General features: G+C 37.4%; 3 protein-coding genes across 5 annotated transcripts in view; 2 read left to right on the forward strand and 1 right to left on the reverse strand.

The window, feature by feature from the left end:
- Positions 1 to 685, forward strand: part of LOC107685574 (integrin alpha-10-like) — a 41,771-nt gene extending 41,086 nt beyond the window's left edge. Inside the window, exon 30 of the mRNA XM_016482210.1 lies at positions 76 to 685. Within this exon, the coding sequence (XP_016337696.1) occupies positions 76 to 132 (57 nt within the window). The 3' untranslated portion in view covers positions 133 to 685. The remainder of the gene's footprint in view (positions 1 to 75) is intronic.
- Positions 686 to 759: 74 nt separating this feature from the next.
- On the reverse strand, positions 760 to 6,828 carry LOC107685575 (DNA-directed RNA polymerase III subunit RPC3). Of its 3 annotated transcripts, none has more exons than XM_016482213.1 (15): positions 6,710 to 6,828; positions 5,713 to 5,859; positions 5,316 to 5,580; positions 3,936 to 4,139; positions 3,628 to 3,710; positions 3,433 to 3,534; positions 3,141 to 3,233; positions 2,870 to 2,950; positions 2,722 to 2,773; positions 2,110 to 2,170; positions 1,876 to 2,026; positions 1,501 to 1,602; positions 1,365 to 1,414; positions 1,134 to 1,283; positions 760 to 1,047 (listed from the first exon to the last, which is right to left on the reverse strand). In XM_016482213.1, the coding sequence occupies exons 2-15, from the start codon at positions 5,857 to 5,859 to the stop codon at positions 966 to 968; spliced, it is 1,623 nt and encodes a 540-aa protein (XP_016337699.1). In that variant the 5' UTR covers positions 6,710 to 6,828; the 3' UTR covers positions 760 to 965. The 3 variants fall into 3 exon arrangements, with proteins under 3 accessions (XP_016337699.1, XP_016337697.1, XP_016337700.1); XM_016482211.1 differs by having other exon boundaries at positions 3,936 to 4,154; XM_016482214.1 differs by lacking the exon at positions 3,141 to 3,233 and having other exon boundaries at positions 3,936 to 4,154.
- Positions 6,829 to 7,242: 414 nt separating this feature from the next.
- Positions 7,243 to 13,303, forward strand: part of LOC107685578 (E3 ubiquitin-protein ligase RNF115-like) — a 13,189-nt gene continuing 7,128 nt past the window's right edge. Inside the window, exons 1-5 of the mRNA XM_016482217.1 lie at positions 7,243 to 7,353; positions 8,394 to 8,452; positions 11,406 to 11,460; positions 11,593 to 11,861; positions 12,883 to 12,951. Of these exons, the coding sequence (XP_016337703.1) occupies positions 7,267 to 7,353; positions 8,394 to 8,452; positions 11,406 to 11,460; positions 11,593 to 11,861; positions 12,883 to 12,951 (539 nt within the window). The 5' untranslated portion in view covers positions 7,243 to 7,266. The remainder of the gene's footprint in view (positions 7,354 to 8,393; positions 8,453 to 11,405; positions 11,461 to 11,592; positions 11,862 to 12,882; positions 12,952 to 13,303) is intronic.

The following is a 13,303-nucleotide window of genomic DNA, read 5'->3' on the forward strand; positions in this document are numbered from 1 at the left end:
ACCCAAAACACTTTATATGTACTAAAACTACTAGCACTCAGCAGTCTTAAGCCATGTGTTGATGTTTCTTCACAGTTGGGGTTTTTCACAAGGAAACAGAGGAAGGATGAGGATGAGAATGATGACAACTGACACTGCAGAGCAGACTGAACAGAGTTTCCTTTACAACCAGGAAATATACCTTTTGTAGCCATTACTTCCCCTTTGAAACATGACACTTCTGCTCCAGGACCACAAACAATCCATTATCAGGTCCAGGTGGAATCTACAGACTTATTCTTCATTTTCTTTGCTGATTTTGGGGGGAAATCTGCAGAATGGATTTAAACCTGATAAAATATTTCACATGGAGATGATGCACAATGTGTAAAAGTTCAGTTCTTGCAGGTCAGTCGAGTACGTTATTTAGTTACGTTATTCTGTTGTGGCATCAAAAAGCACAAGAATCCAATTGTGTCGCAAAAGAACGAGAAAGAAGGTTAATCTGGGAGACACTCTGCATGGCTTCATAGAGCCAGATCCTTTAAATTGCATTGCATTGAAAGAACGAGCAGGAAAACAATCAAATGCACTATTTGTGAAAAAGAAAATAATGAAATTTGTATTTAAGTTGAAAACATATGGTATAATACCAAGCAGTCTATTTTTTTTTTTCTTAACAGAAATAAAAATGTCTGTTTCATTCTTCATGTTCAATGCATAGGTTTGTAAATTGCATTTGCTTTTTTGACATTCAGACAAATTATTTAAAAAAAAAAAGTAAACCATTAAATAAAATAATTATATCTTTATTTTTTCCTGTGGAAAATAAAATTGTTCACGGCTACACAAAATACTCACACTATTAAATATAAACCAGTCACTCCTTGTTGCAAAATAAATAAACATCTCTTTTATAGCCACTTATTTCTTTTCAAACAAACATCAACAATTTTCTGAACTAGTCTAAAGTTGTATAAAAACTGTCAGGGAGGGGCCTGTGTAGAGTTGATATAGGATTCCAGAAGAAATATGGTCTCATCCACCTGGTTTTCACTGGAATCCAACCTGCCACCATAAGCACAAAGAGAAGAGATGAGATTAATGATCATGTGACTGATTCATGTGTAGAGAGTGACTGGTTTGTGTAGTACTTGTTAATGTGGTGTTGTAAAGACTCGAGCTGCTGTCGTTCTGGAGCTGTGATCATCTCCTCCACCTCCGTCAGCTGGGCCGCCTCTGCTCCTGTGGCCTGCAAGGATGCCAGGATGGCCTCAATTTGCTGAGACTTTTCCAAAAGTCGCCTGTCAAAATTAATTAACAGACATAACTGAGGACTGATACTTAGATTAAATGTTTTCATTGACACAAAAGATGGGACTTGCTTGTTCTCTTTGGTCTCATACAGCCGCCTCTCGATCAGGTTGCCAACTGTCTGTATGGAGTCCACATACAAATATGTCAAAACATTATAAAAAGCATTAAACAAACATTCCAGGGATGTTCATATGAGCTGTGTACCTTGTAGCAGTGTTGCAGAAGTAGTCTGGCGGTGGGCAGCTGGTTAACTGTGTACAGGTAAAAGGTGCGAGAAGGGGCATAGTCTGGTGTTTTGGGGATTTCCTGCACATACAGTACAAAGAGTGCTATGAACCAGGGTTGTTACAGTTAAAGGGGTCATATGATGCTATTTTAAAGATCATTATTTTGTGTATTTGGTGTAACAGAATATGTTGACATGCTTTAATGTTCAAAAAACACATTATTTTTCAAATACTGTACATTATTGTAGGTCCTCTATGCCCTGCCTGGAAAACTTGAAATCGCATCATATGACCCCTTTAACTAAAACTAAGTCTAATCTATTTCTATGAACAGAACCTGTGAGAGTGCTACCTGTAGCTGGACCAGGTTCTCAGACAGGAGTGTGTACAGCATGTCTTTGGCCTCTTTGGCAGGAACCATGGCAAAATCCTCCACCTGCTTCTGTTCCAGGTGCCGTTTTCGCAGTAACAGACGAAAGATTCGAGCTGAGCGGGAACCAAACCTGACATAAAACACAGCCACATCATGAAACTAAGAACACAACCAAAAGATTTCAGGAGGCTAAAGCGCTACGACTCTACTAACCTCTCTTGGACCACAGACTCTAGGGTAGCTCTGGCCAGGTTAGCCAGTGCACGATGTAAATCTGACCACAGGGTCAAGGGTCAACCAATTCATTATTAGTTGTACACTATGTCTTTGAAAAAATAGGTACATCATGTAAAATAATTCACAACTGCTCTGTGGTTAGTAAAATTTCAGTGTTTTTGAAAGACGTCTCTTATGTTCACCAATGCTGCATTTAATAAAAAATAAAGCAAAATCAGTAGTAACAGTGAATTACTAATAGAAGTAATATTTATTCCTGGGATGGCAAGCCAAATTATAGCAACTCCCATTTTTAGTGTCACATGATCCTTCATAAATTATTCTAATATGCTAATTTGTTGCTTAAGAAACATTTCTTCTTATATTAAATTTTGAAAACAGTTTTTTTTTTTTTTGTGGAAACCGTGATACAAATTTTTTGAATTCCTTAATGAATAGAAAAGTCAAAAGAACAGCATTTATTTAAAATAGAAAAAAATCTTACTACCCCAAACTTTTGATGAAATAAATAAATAAATAATAAAAACGGTTTGCAGTCAGACATGGAAAACTTCCTTTTTTCTTTCAGGTAGTGTTTTAAAGGGATACTGACGACATACATTCCTCCTCCACTGTCACCTGTCCTGCCCACAAATTCCATCTAGTAGAACAAAATGCATATTAATTTTTAAGTCATTTAATTCTTGTATAAATAGCAACTATATAGTAGTGTTTATCTGTGTATGCATTGCTTTACCGGATCATTCACCAGGAGAGTGAGGTATTGGTCTAAAATTGGTCTGGCAATGTTGTAACTGAATGGAAGAGCTCGGAAAATCTGATGGAAAACAATAAGGCTTTGATCACACTTCACCCCAATCTGGTTTGGTTTTCTAAGCTGATCTGTAGGACCGACTGTTCACACTGCCATTGTCATTTTAAACTCCAATGAACTAATTAGACCTGTCTCTTTAAATGTTTTTCAGTAAGGGCCTTATCAAACAAAAATATGCATGTCTGTCCATTACCTCATTGGCAGAAAGGGCTTGTGTGAAAGCAGCGTGAGCCGGCGTTGTAACTTCACTCATCCGCAACATGGTTCTAACAATCTCACTGCTAGTCTACAGGGGAGAAATTTAGCAGATAAAGACCTACATTCTACCGACTTATTATTATTTCCCTGGAGGAGAATGTCTAAATGTGAGAATCCAGAACATTCTGTCTCAGATACAGCCCTGAAAGAATATTCAGTCCACAACCTAATTATATCTCACAGCACATCTTAGATTATTTGATATACAGAGTGGTGGTTACTGTCACCTGATCAAGTTTACAGGAAACGGCACTAATAATGGCCTGATCCCTGAAGTGCAGGTGAAAGCGTTGAAAATTCACCTGCCAATAGATCCCTTCATCACCACGCTGGAGAGAGAGGGAGAAAACAGATGTGCCATGCATGAAAAACTCAGCTAATGAACATGTGGATGGGTGATGTCATCATCTCAATGGTAATACCTCACTATTGTCTGTCTTGGTTTTCTTTGCCGCACGCTGCTCAGCTTCACCATCCTCACTTGAGCGTCTGCGTTTTCCTTGACCTGAATAAATACAATTCAACCACCTCGGTTTTACTGTATTCATATGGTGAACAATAAGAACTATATTCAAAACTTTTACCTGTTGTATTTTTCAATGAACACTAAAATAATTGTAAGCATTTATGCATAAGCTCAATTTTCACTGGTACTATATATACCATACGAGTTGACCACTAAAGCGTTTAATAGTACGTGATGATGAGTGCTTTGACTGAAGTAAATGACCGGTGAGATTGATGTAGGGTAGTCTGTAGCATTCTGGGTGGTCCTCTGGTTTAGTGGGCTGTGTTACAACTGGAAGGGGAGTGTTGACTGCTTCTGAGCTTGATGATCCTGCTGAGGCCATAGGAGGACAACGCTGCAGGAAATGAGTCTCCACCAACCGGGAGAATGCAGAGACAACCTCACTGTAGTCCATACTCTGGCCCTCTGGTGCAAAAAGAGCTTCAATAGGTACATTTCAAATAAAAGTCAAGGCATAAGAAAGTGGATGGAACCTATTTCAGATGTCATTTTAGCGTTCTTTCTTTTTATACCACATTTGTCTGGTCCTCTTTAAAAAAACAAAAAAAAAAAACAATTGGACAAACCCAAAAAGTGAATGAAGAACTTGGTTCTGTTTACATTTTGACTGATTTTAAAAACAGACTCAGTCTGCTTTTCGTGTGTTATTTTTGTGAAACCCAGCCAACTTGAATATTAATATAATATAATATTGAGAATGATAATTATTAGTGGTCCACCGATATCCATATCTTAGAGAGCAGGGTGGCAGATGGCTGATAGATAGATAGATAGATTCAACTTCTTTCCTTCCTTATATAAAATAGAATATAAATATATAAAATATAACTGCGTCAGATAAATATATTTGTACTTTAGATGACAACTTCTTGAATCTGTAATCCTATTACAGTATTTTTCACAAATATAAAAAAAAAAGTTGTTAATAAAGAGATATTTAAAAAATGGCAAATATCGGCTGATATATCTGGCTTGGATGCAGGATAAATTTCAATAAAAAATAATATATATGTTCCTATCAAAATAAAAGTTCAAAACTTAAGAATGATTGTGGTAAATACAAAAAAATGAATACATACATAACAAAAATGCATAGAATAGTATCTATGTATATTATTTAACTTTCACAAAACATTCCAAGGTAGTATAAAGACCTTTGTCTATAAAGTTTACAGTCATTTTAACATTTATTAAGTTTCTGCCAAGTCTATAAAACTAAAATATATGCAACTAATTTCCTCCTCTGTATGCCAACATTCCCTTTGAATGGTAAAACAGCTTGCAAAATATTTGCCATTATGTGATTTTTTTTATAAAGATTTATTTTTTGCCATTATGCAATTCTGAAAATAAGGTGAACGCTGATAATGCATGTTATAAGCAAACCATACCCATACCAAGATGGTCTCAGTTAAGTTTGGTTTAAAGGAACTGAGCTCACTTTAAAGTTTGTTTGGAGCAATCAATCATATATACTGCAAGCCAAAATCCTTACAAAAAATAAAACCCCTGTATTTTCAAATCCTGCTTCGTTTATATGAATTAGCCCTTCAGTCTTCTTGTATTCTTATAGTTTCTCACCTGGCATATTGTGGGTCAGCCGGTCTGCTACAGTCTTGACTGTGCTGCTCATAGTCATCTGTCCTCTCTGCAGTATCTCCTCAACAATGAGCTCGCCTGTGTCTCCATAAAGACTCTTGGCAGTGTAGATGTAGCGTGGATAACGGAGCATGTGTAGGATGTGCTCACAGATGATGTGATATTCCACAGGTCCCGCTGGCCCACGACGCCCAGCACCAAACGCACACATCCCATGCTGCATCAGCACACACAGAGACTTCTTGACCTAGCAGGAGAAGAGTGTGTTAAAGAGAATATGATGAATCTACTGGCTCGGCAAAAGGAAGACAGAAAGAATGGAAAGAAAAGAGAAAGGGAAGGATGTAATAACGGAGAAAGCTAAAGTGCATGACATTACCAAGTCAAGAGGAAGTTTGGTCTCATGGGCAAGTGCTCGCAAGGTCAGAACTCCACTGCGGATCAGATGAGTGCCCACTTTCTCCACCACATCTCCAAAGTGCTCCTGCAGCAGCAGCCCACACAAACGCACCTCCTGCGCTGTCATCTGCAGGAAAGAGAGGAACAACCAATCACTTAAACACCTCATGAAATAACATGATTTTATAAACACTGAACCCGAATTTTACTGGATATGACAATGGAGTGGAATCATAATTTTAGTGGTAACATATAAAGCTTTCAAGACATACCATAAGCTCTGAAGCAGTTATGTGGGGGCTGTAGTAGCCCAGAGTCATTGTAGTTTCAATTTCATTTTTTTTTAATGATTTTTAATTGTTGAGTTCCCAGTGAATAACTACACAACCCATAATCCTGAAGAAAGATCCACCAATCAGAAAAATTGCTGTTACTAAAGAAATAAAAACTCCCATGAAGCATTCCATGCACCTCTTTACTCTCAAACTACTGGCATGTATTTTAATATTTTACAATAAATTAGTCAAAATAATAATATTTAATAAAATGTAAATAAATATAATTAAATAAACGTCAATAAAATATATTTTTTATAAATATGATCAATGTCTGAGTCCAAAATCTGTATTACACAGCCACTTCATTTGATTGCATCATTTACGAAGGTTCATAGGAAGAGAAGCAAATTGTTTAAAGTTTTTCATTCTGACATTCTGACCAGAACACCAACACTTAACATGCTGTCACATCACAGAGTGTTGTAACCAGTACCTGAAAGCAGCATTTTAAAAGTACATCCTGTTCAAAACGTACTGTAAAAATAATTCATATTTAGGTTCTAAGTGATGTTCATTACACAATCTATCACATGAAAGCAGCATTAGCGGCTGTCTGGCCTTTCTAACAATCAAACACCTAATTTACCCTAACATTGCACAAAAACACACAATTATGCACATGAGCAAAAATTAACCTACCTCTAAAAATGATCTAGCTGTACGTGTTTAGAGTTTTAATTTCTCTTTTTTAATATCACATGTGTTGTTCAGGCGGTGTGTACAGATCAGCACTGACGAATTTCCGTGGTCATGTGGAGCTCCAGTGTGATGCCTGATCAGCGAACGAATCGTTGCAATGAACTGATTCTTTTAATGATTCAGAAGAGCCGACTGTGAATCATTCGACTACATGAACTATGTTTTTAAAGTAAAACAATTAGATGAATGAAACAAACATAATAATGTACATCAGTGTATTATGGATTATTTGAATTAATAATGTACTGTTATTGTAAATTAATCACTCCCTTTATTTTAACTTTACTTTTTACAGGCTTGTAAAAAGCACATTTCACTGCCGCTGTAAGGATGTGTAACAAATAAACTTGAATCAGTGTATTGCTTCGACCGGTTCATTGAACAGTAAATCGACTCGCTACATTGAATCGGACCTCCGAGCTCATGTCAGAGCACCTCCCTCCGCAGTGGGCGGACCGACGGCCAGCGCTGCTGCTGTTTGGGGCACAGACAGTCTCATGAAAAACATGGCGGAGGCTGCGGCGGTCCCTCCGCATCGCTTCTTCTGTCACTGTTGTAAGGGTGAAGTAAGCCCCAAACTGCCGGTGAGTCCGCGTCGCTTGTAACGCACAGCCGGTTCATCTTAGTCGGTTTGTGCACTGCCGCTGTCGCTCTCGCAGGTCTCGCTGTTGTGCTAAAGTTAGCATGGTAGCAGTGTATCAACCTGATGTGGGCGAAAGGCCTGTCGTGACTTGTTGTTTGTATATACACACTAAAAACAAACGTATTTATCAGTGACCGGTATTTTTAAACGTAAGACTGCTACTCGTTCACGTAAAAACGGAGAAAACTGACGTATTTTATCTTTAGCACAAATGCTACACTCAAATCTAATGTTTTTGTTATGTTTTCGTACTATCTTACTGTACAAATAGTGACTTTTTCAAATTGTAGGAAATGTTTTGCTTTAATAAGCTCTCGGTTCATGCTGTTACCGTTTAGAGATGTTCAAAAACGTCTTTAAGTGGAATCAATCCTGAACTCTCTTCAAAAGCGAAACCGGAATACCAAATATTTCTGTTTTACTTATTTGTAAAATGACATTTGACATGCATCGCAAATCTGTCAATGACTGTTTAATTTAAGCACTTGTTGGTCTGTGTGTCAGTAAGTCAATTCATCATGAGCTGTCCTGGTGAGGATGAGTTGTGTGTTTACTACCCATTTAACTTAGTAAACGTCTGTATACAGAAGGTAGTGTATATGGTTAGTGTATATAGTGTGAAACTGTGAATAAGGCACAATAGTGTCCCGAGTTGTGCTGCATGTCAAGATAAGCAGCCATTGTCCTACTTTTTTTGGAGACCCACAGGATGACCTGTCTTGACCTGTTCGAGTCAGAGAAAAAAATAGGGAAGCAGCCTCTTGAATCAGCCAGCAATTGTCATGGCACACATTACAGGGAGTGTCTCTCCTCGTACGGACTATTTGTTTTAAAATTCAAATGAGTGTGTATTGTAGTGCTATGCAAATGTGTGTGTCCTCACAAAAAAACAGTTTTTTTTGTTTTGTTTGTTTACATTGTTGATGTCAACAATGTGATTTTCTGACATTGTATTCTAATTGTGATTTTGCATGTGTTCAGGAGTATATCTGTCCCAGATGTGACTCGGGCTTCATCGAGGAGGTTACAGAAGACTCCAGGTGAGCTTTTCAATGGCTGCACTTCCTCATTCATTGCCTCCAGTGGCATGCTGCAACTCCTGCACTGCTAGATTATTACATACTTTTGGAGTATGTAAAGAAGTCGATTGTGTCACCTGGATTTGTAGCACCACCAAATGGGCATGAGAAGTAAAAGATGTGAACACAGAGCTGTGATGTAATTTTTTAATATTGATAAATTAAGCAGAGTTGAAGATCATTCATAGTTTATGCCACCATTCTGCCAGAGGAACATGAAGGATTCAATTGAATTCGGTTTAATTCCAGCTCAGTTTAGTTTGGGCCATATTGGAATTTATTGGGGAAAGGGTTTAGATTAGTGGTTCCCAATCCTGGTCTTATATTTCCAGCGTACTGCACATTGTGGATGTCTTCTCTTTTATTTATAAGATTAGGTCTTTAGTAGACTTGTGCTGCATCTGAAATCATTATATTCAGTGCATACTGTGAAAGTACTTGAAGAACCTCTCGACTGTTGATTGAAGAACTTTTGAATGCTGTGAATACATTGCTGAACATTAAAGTAGTATAGTAAAACAAACACACATCTTTTTTAGGTGCAAGTTAAAGGAGCAGACTAAATGAAGAAAAATATAATTGCACACTCTCTTAAGCACTGGTTAAGCCCCGTTCAGACTACACAATTTTTTTGTCGGTTACGACAGTCACTGTCAGATTATGAGATTTTGACTCATAAAATCTTGTCGTGTCGTGAACAAGAAACATGTCAGACTATACGATGCTACCCAACCATTCATCGCATGCCGTCATTAACAACGTGCGTGCTGTCATCAATAGCGCGAGACAAGACAGAAGGTGCTATGAGCGTAAACAAACAATGGCTAGCAAACAGCGTGTTTTGCCCTGTCTTGTCAGAAAAGCCCAAAAAAGAAAGAAAAACCTGACAATGGACACAAATCTGGATGGCATGAAGAGGATAGTATGGACTGTCAAAGAGAACTGAGGTAAAATAGTTTTTATTTGACCTTTTTTCACTGTGTCGCGGACCGCGGTAGTCCCTCATCATAAATGCAGGAGTATTGTTGCCATAGCTCCATGAACATTTTCCTCCATTACACCTAGCAGGACCGATACCATGTCTCCCTTTCGTTTCGGCATGTTTGAAAGCTTGTACAAAGGCGCTTCTGTGCTCCTATTGGCCAGTGTCATAGCTGTGATGGAACTTGTCGTGTACGACAGAAAAAAAATTAAACATGCTAGTCTTTCTGTGTTGACGTCGTGAAGCATCGCAGAGGTGTCGTGCACTATGACACACTACACGAGATGAAACGATTGAATCGTGCGTCCCGACGTCCATTGTCGTATACGATTCCCCACGACACCCTACGTCAAGCAGATCGTGGCAAAATCGGGCTAAAATCGTGTAGTCTGAACGGGGCTTTACGTGTTACCAACATTTCGCCAAACAAGTAGCCTTTGTCAAGGTATGATTTTTTTTTTACATATGACTTATAAGTTAGAATAGGTTTTTAACAAATTTATTCTTTTGCTTATGATGTACAAGCAATAACCTTGAAAATAAGTTACTTGAGGGGTATTGAACAAGTCATTTAAAATAACTTGTCGATGACATTGTGGTTTGTGAAATGCTTTTTGCAGATATATTCATTTATTTAAAATGCATAAAATTTATACATAGTGATTTGAAAAAAAAAAAATCATTAAGTAGTTCGCATGGTCTTTTTATATTTGCTAGAAAAAACCAGTGGTTAAGTTTTGTTAATTAAATTTTTTTGCTCAAGTCATGTGGCACAACTGATGTGCAGAAATATTTCAGGAAAAAAAACAAAAACAGGAAATGCTATTATATACCTTGCAGACCCTAATGACTGTGGGTCAAGGTTGAAAATGTCTCTTAAAATATATGATAATTTGATCATATGATCAAAACAGTAAGGTTAGTTCAAGTTGTGGAATGTGGTGCAACCCTCCGAAAAGCTTATGTAATAAGCTAAATACATTATTGGAATTAATAATTCATAATATTTGCTTAAAATAAAATATAAGATGTGGGCATTTTAATTTTTACTACCTTTCTCTTGATGGTTACAACATAAGACATTTTAGTGTCATTAAAACTTAGTTCATGACACTAAGTTTCATTTAGTGTTATGAAACTTTTCTTGAAATTTGTATAAATGAGTTCACTTCTAACAGCTTTGCACGCGTTAAAACGAGATTTTAAAAACTGTTTTATTTCTTTATCTTGGACACTCTTATTTGTCATTGACCTACTTACACTAGAAAAGAGTTGCTCAACTCAGCTCTCTCAACTTTTCAAATCTAATGACTCCACAGCTGCTTTGGCATTGTAGGATAGCAAAGTGTCCACTGGTTGAATGCAATCTCAGCTGATGCAGTCAGTTATTTGGGTAATATTCACTTATGTTTTACATTTTATATACTCCTTTTTGCATACTATGTAGTAGGGAAGTGTTGGTCATCTTTTGAAGGCAGCATAGATGCCTGTGGTATCCCACCATTCTGCTTGTGTAGTTCAGCTGTTGAATATGGTATACATTAAAAAACAGAATGAATGAATGACATTTTTTGAATTCTTTTAACACGTCACCATTCCTAACGAACAATAAACACTGCAGTCATTAAATATTTGCTTGGTTATGACTAAAGCTCACATGAAAACAGACGTAACCAGTTTTCTTAGGTGGTGTCTTATCACTAAAATGCTTCTGTGAAGTCATTGTCTGGGCACCATGGGCAGCGAAGCAGCTGTCTTAGCCTTTAAATGAGTGAGAGATCCAAATTGTGCAGTTCTGGATTGAGAAGCGCTGGTTTAGATCGATGACTCCCTCACTGTGACAGTCAGCTGTACTGCAGTGTATGTTGCCAAGTTCCATGAAACGGCAGTATGTAGCCAGATCTGACATGAATGTGATTGTTTCATCCTTAGTCTTCTGGACAGTAGTTCAAATAGCCTTGATGACACGGCTTCACAGTTTGCCGAGGTATGTTGACCCCTTCTTTCCACAACATCTTTCCTGTCAGATAGAGATTGTGTAGCTGTTGTTGATAAGGAGTTTTTGAATAAGTTAGAGTGAGGTAGATTGCACTACTTATCTTGCACTATTTCACTGTAGCTATGGCAGCTGTTGTTCGTGGAGAGGCCATTCAGTCTGGATCTAGACAGTCCTGACTCTGAGCGGGTCCCGGGAGGGGGCAGTGGGTCTGGGAGTCTCGGAACAGGGCCATTCGGCGGTTCTGTCCCAGGTGGGCTTGGTGGGTCCCTGAGCGGCCCTCTAGGCGGAGGAGAGCACTGGGGTCCTGGTCGTCCTCCACGCCTGCACACGCAGAGGAGGTACCGATCCAGAGGAAGCAGTCGACCAGATCGCTCTCCCGCTGTTGAGGGGTAAGTTAAATATCTCAGCTTTTCATTTGGTCATGTTCTGTATCCCAAATCAGTGGATTTGTTTTCATTCTCTTTTCTCTGAGGTTGCCCTTTCATCTGTCGTAGTTTCTTTTTTGAATTTTAACTGAATCTCTGCTGAAGACCTGTTCACACCAAATGCGAGACCAGCATGAATATTTGGTATGCTTAATAAAGAGCAAATTGTCTCAGCAAAGTGACAGTTTGCAGATTAATCAAGCTGTTGTGATGCATTTTAAGGAATATAGAATCAATGTGTTTGCAAGGAAAGTACAGTGTTTCATCAATCGAACTCTGCTTGGTGTATATATGCACATGCACATATTATAAGTTGCTTTACATGGCTGCATTTTAATGCAAGGATGCTATAATACAAGGTACAGTGATGTAATAATTAAATATAAACTAAATCATGACCCTTAGGAAAAAACACTAGGTAAAAATAAAAACCTATAAATAATAGGTATCCTCGTGTTAAATAATAATAATGATAGTAATAAAAATAAAGGATGCAACTTTTTTTTTTTAAATATCAAAGTTGGTGTGAATAGGGCATATGCTATTGTATATTTTTGAATGGCAGGACATTTAGATTTCTTAGAAAACAATGCAGTAAACTTAACAAACTGAATATAGGCATAATAAATAGCAAATAAAGGTTAAAAAATTGTAAGAAATAACCCCATAACTTTAGTTCTGCCATAGTATTACAATAGGTAGTAAACTTCTTATGTAGAAAGGTTTATGTCCCAGCTTAGTAACATGAATGAGACTGTTCTTCTCAACTAGTATGTGTAAAATAGCTTTGTTCCACAAAAAAATGTTGAGAACAAAATCTGTAGGCTTCGAAGTTTTTGAAGGCAATATTTATATGTACTGCATGTGGGTCAGATGACTGATTAAAACAGCTCATGAAATGTCAATAAAAAAAAATGAAGGAAGTTGGCAGAATTTCCCCCACACCAATATCAGTTCCTCACTGATGTCTCCTCTCTCCTTCTAGAATAGTACAGCAGTTTCTCGCAGGCCTTTTTGCCAATTCAGGAGTACCAGGCTCTCCTCCACTGTCATGGTAAAGAAAACATTTTATTCAGTATTTTGCAACTATGTAATTTGGGCAGTCAGTATATATAGATAGATAAATGTATTTATTTTATGTTTGGTTCTTTTTTTAATTAAAGAAAATATGAGAATGACAGATGTCTTCTAGATGACACTTGTAGTGGTCTTTTAATTTAAATATATGAGGTAGTCTAATTGATATTTCAGAGTTGTTAAGCTTCACTGAATTATGGCATACAACAAGTCTTACTACTACGTTACTACTTAACATCGTTTTTTATATATAATTCCTTTACACATACATATATAATGTAAACAAACACTTTTATTTTGGATCGTTTGACAGCACAATCATTTGACAG

The sequence above is a fragment of the Sinocyclocheilus anshuiensis genome, unplaced genomic scaffold (assembly GCF_001515605.1).
Source record: "Sinocyclocheilus anshuiensis isolate Anshui unplaced genomic scaffold, SAMN03320099.WGS_v1.1 scaffold185, whole genome shotgun sequence".
NCBI lineage: Eukaryota > Metazoa > Chordata > Actinopteri > Cypriniformes > Cyprinidae > Sinocyclocheilus > Sinocyclocheilus anshuiensis.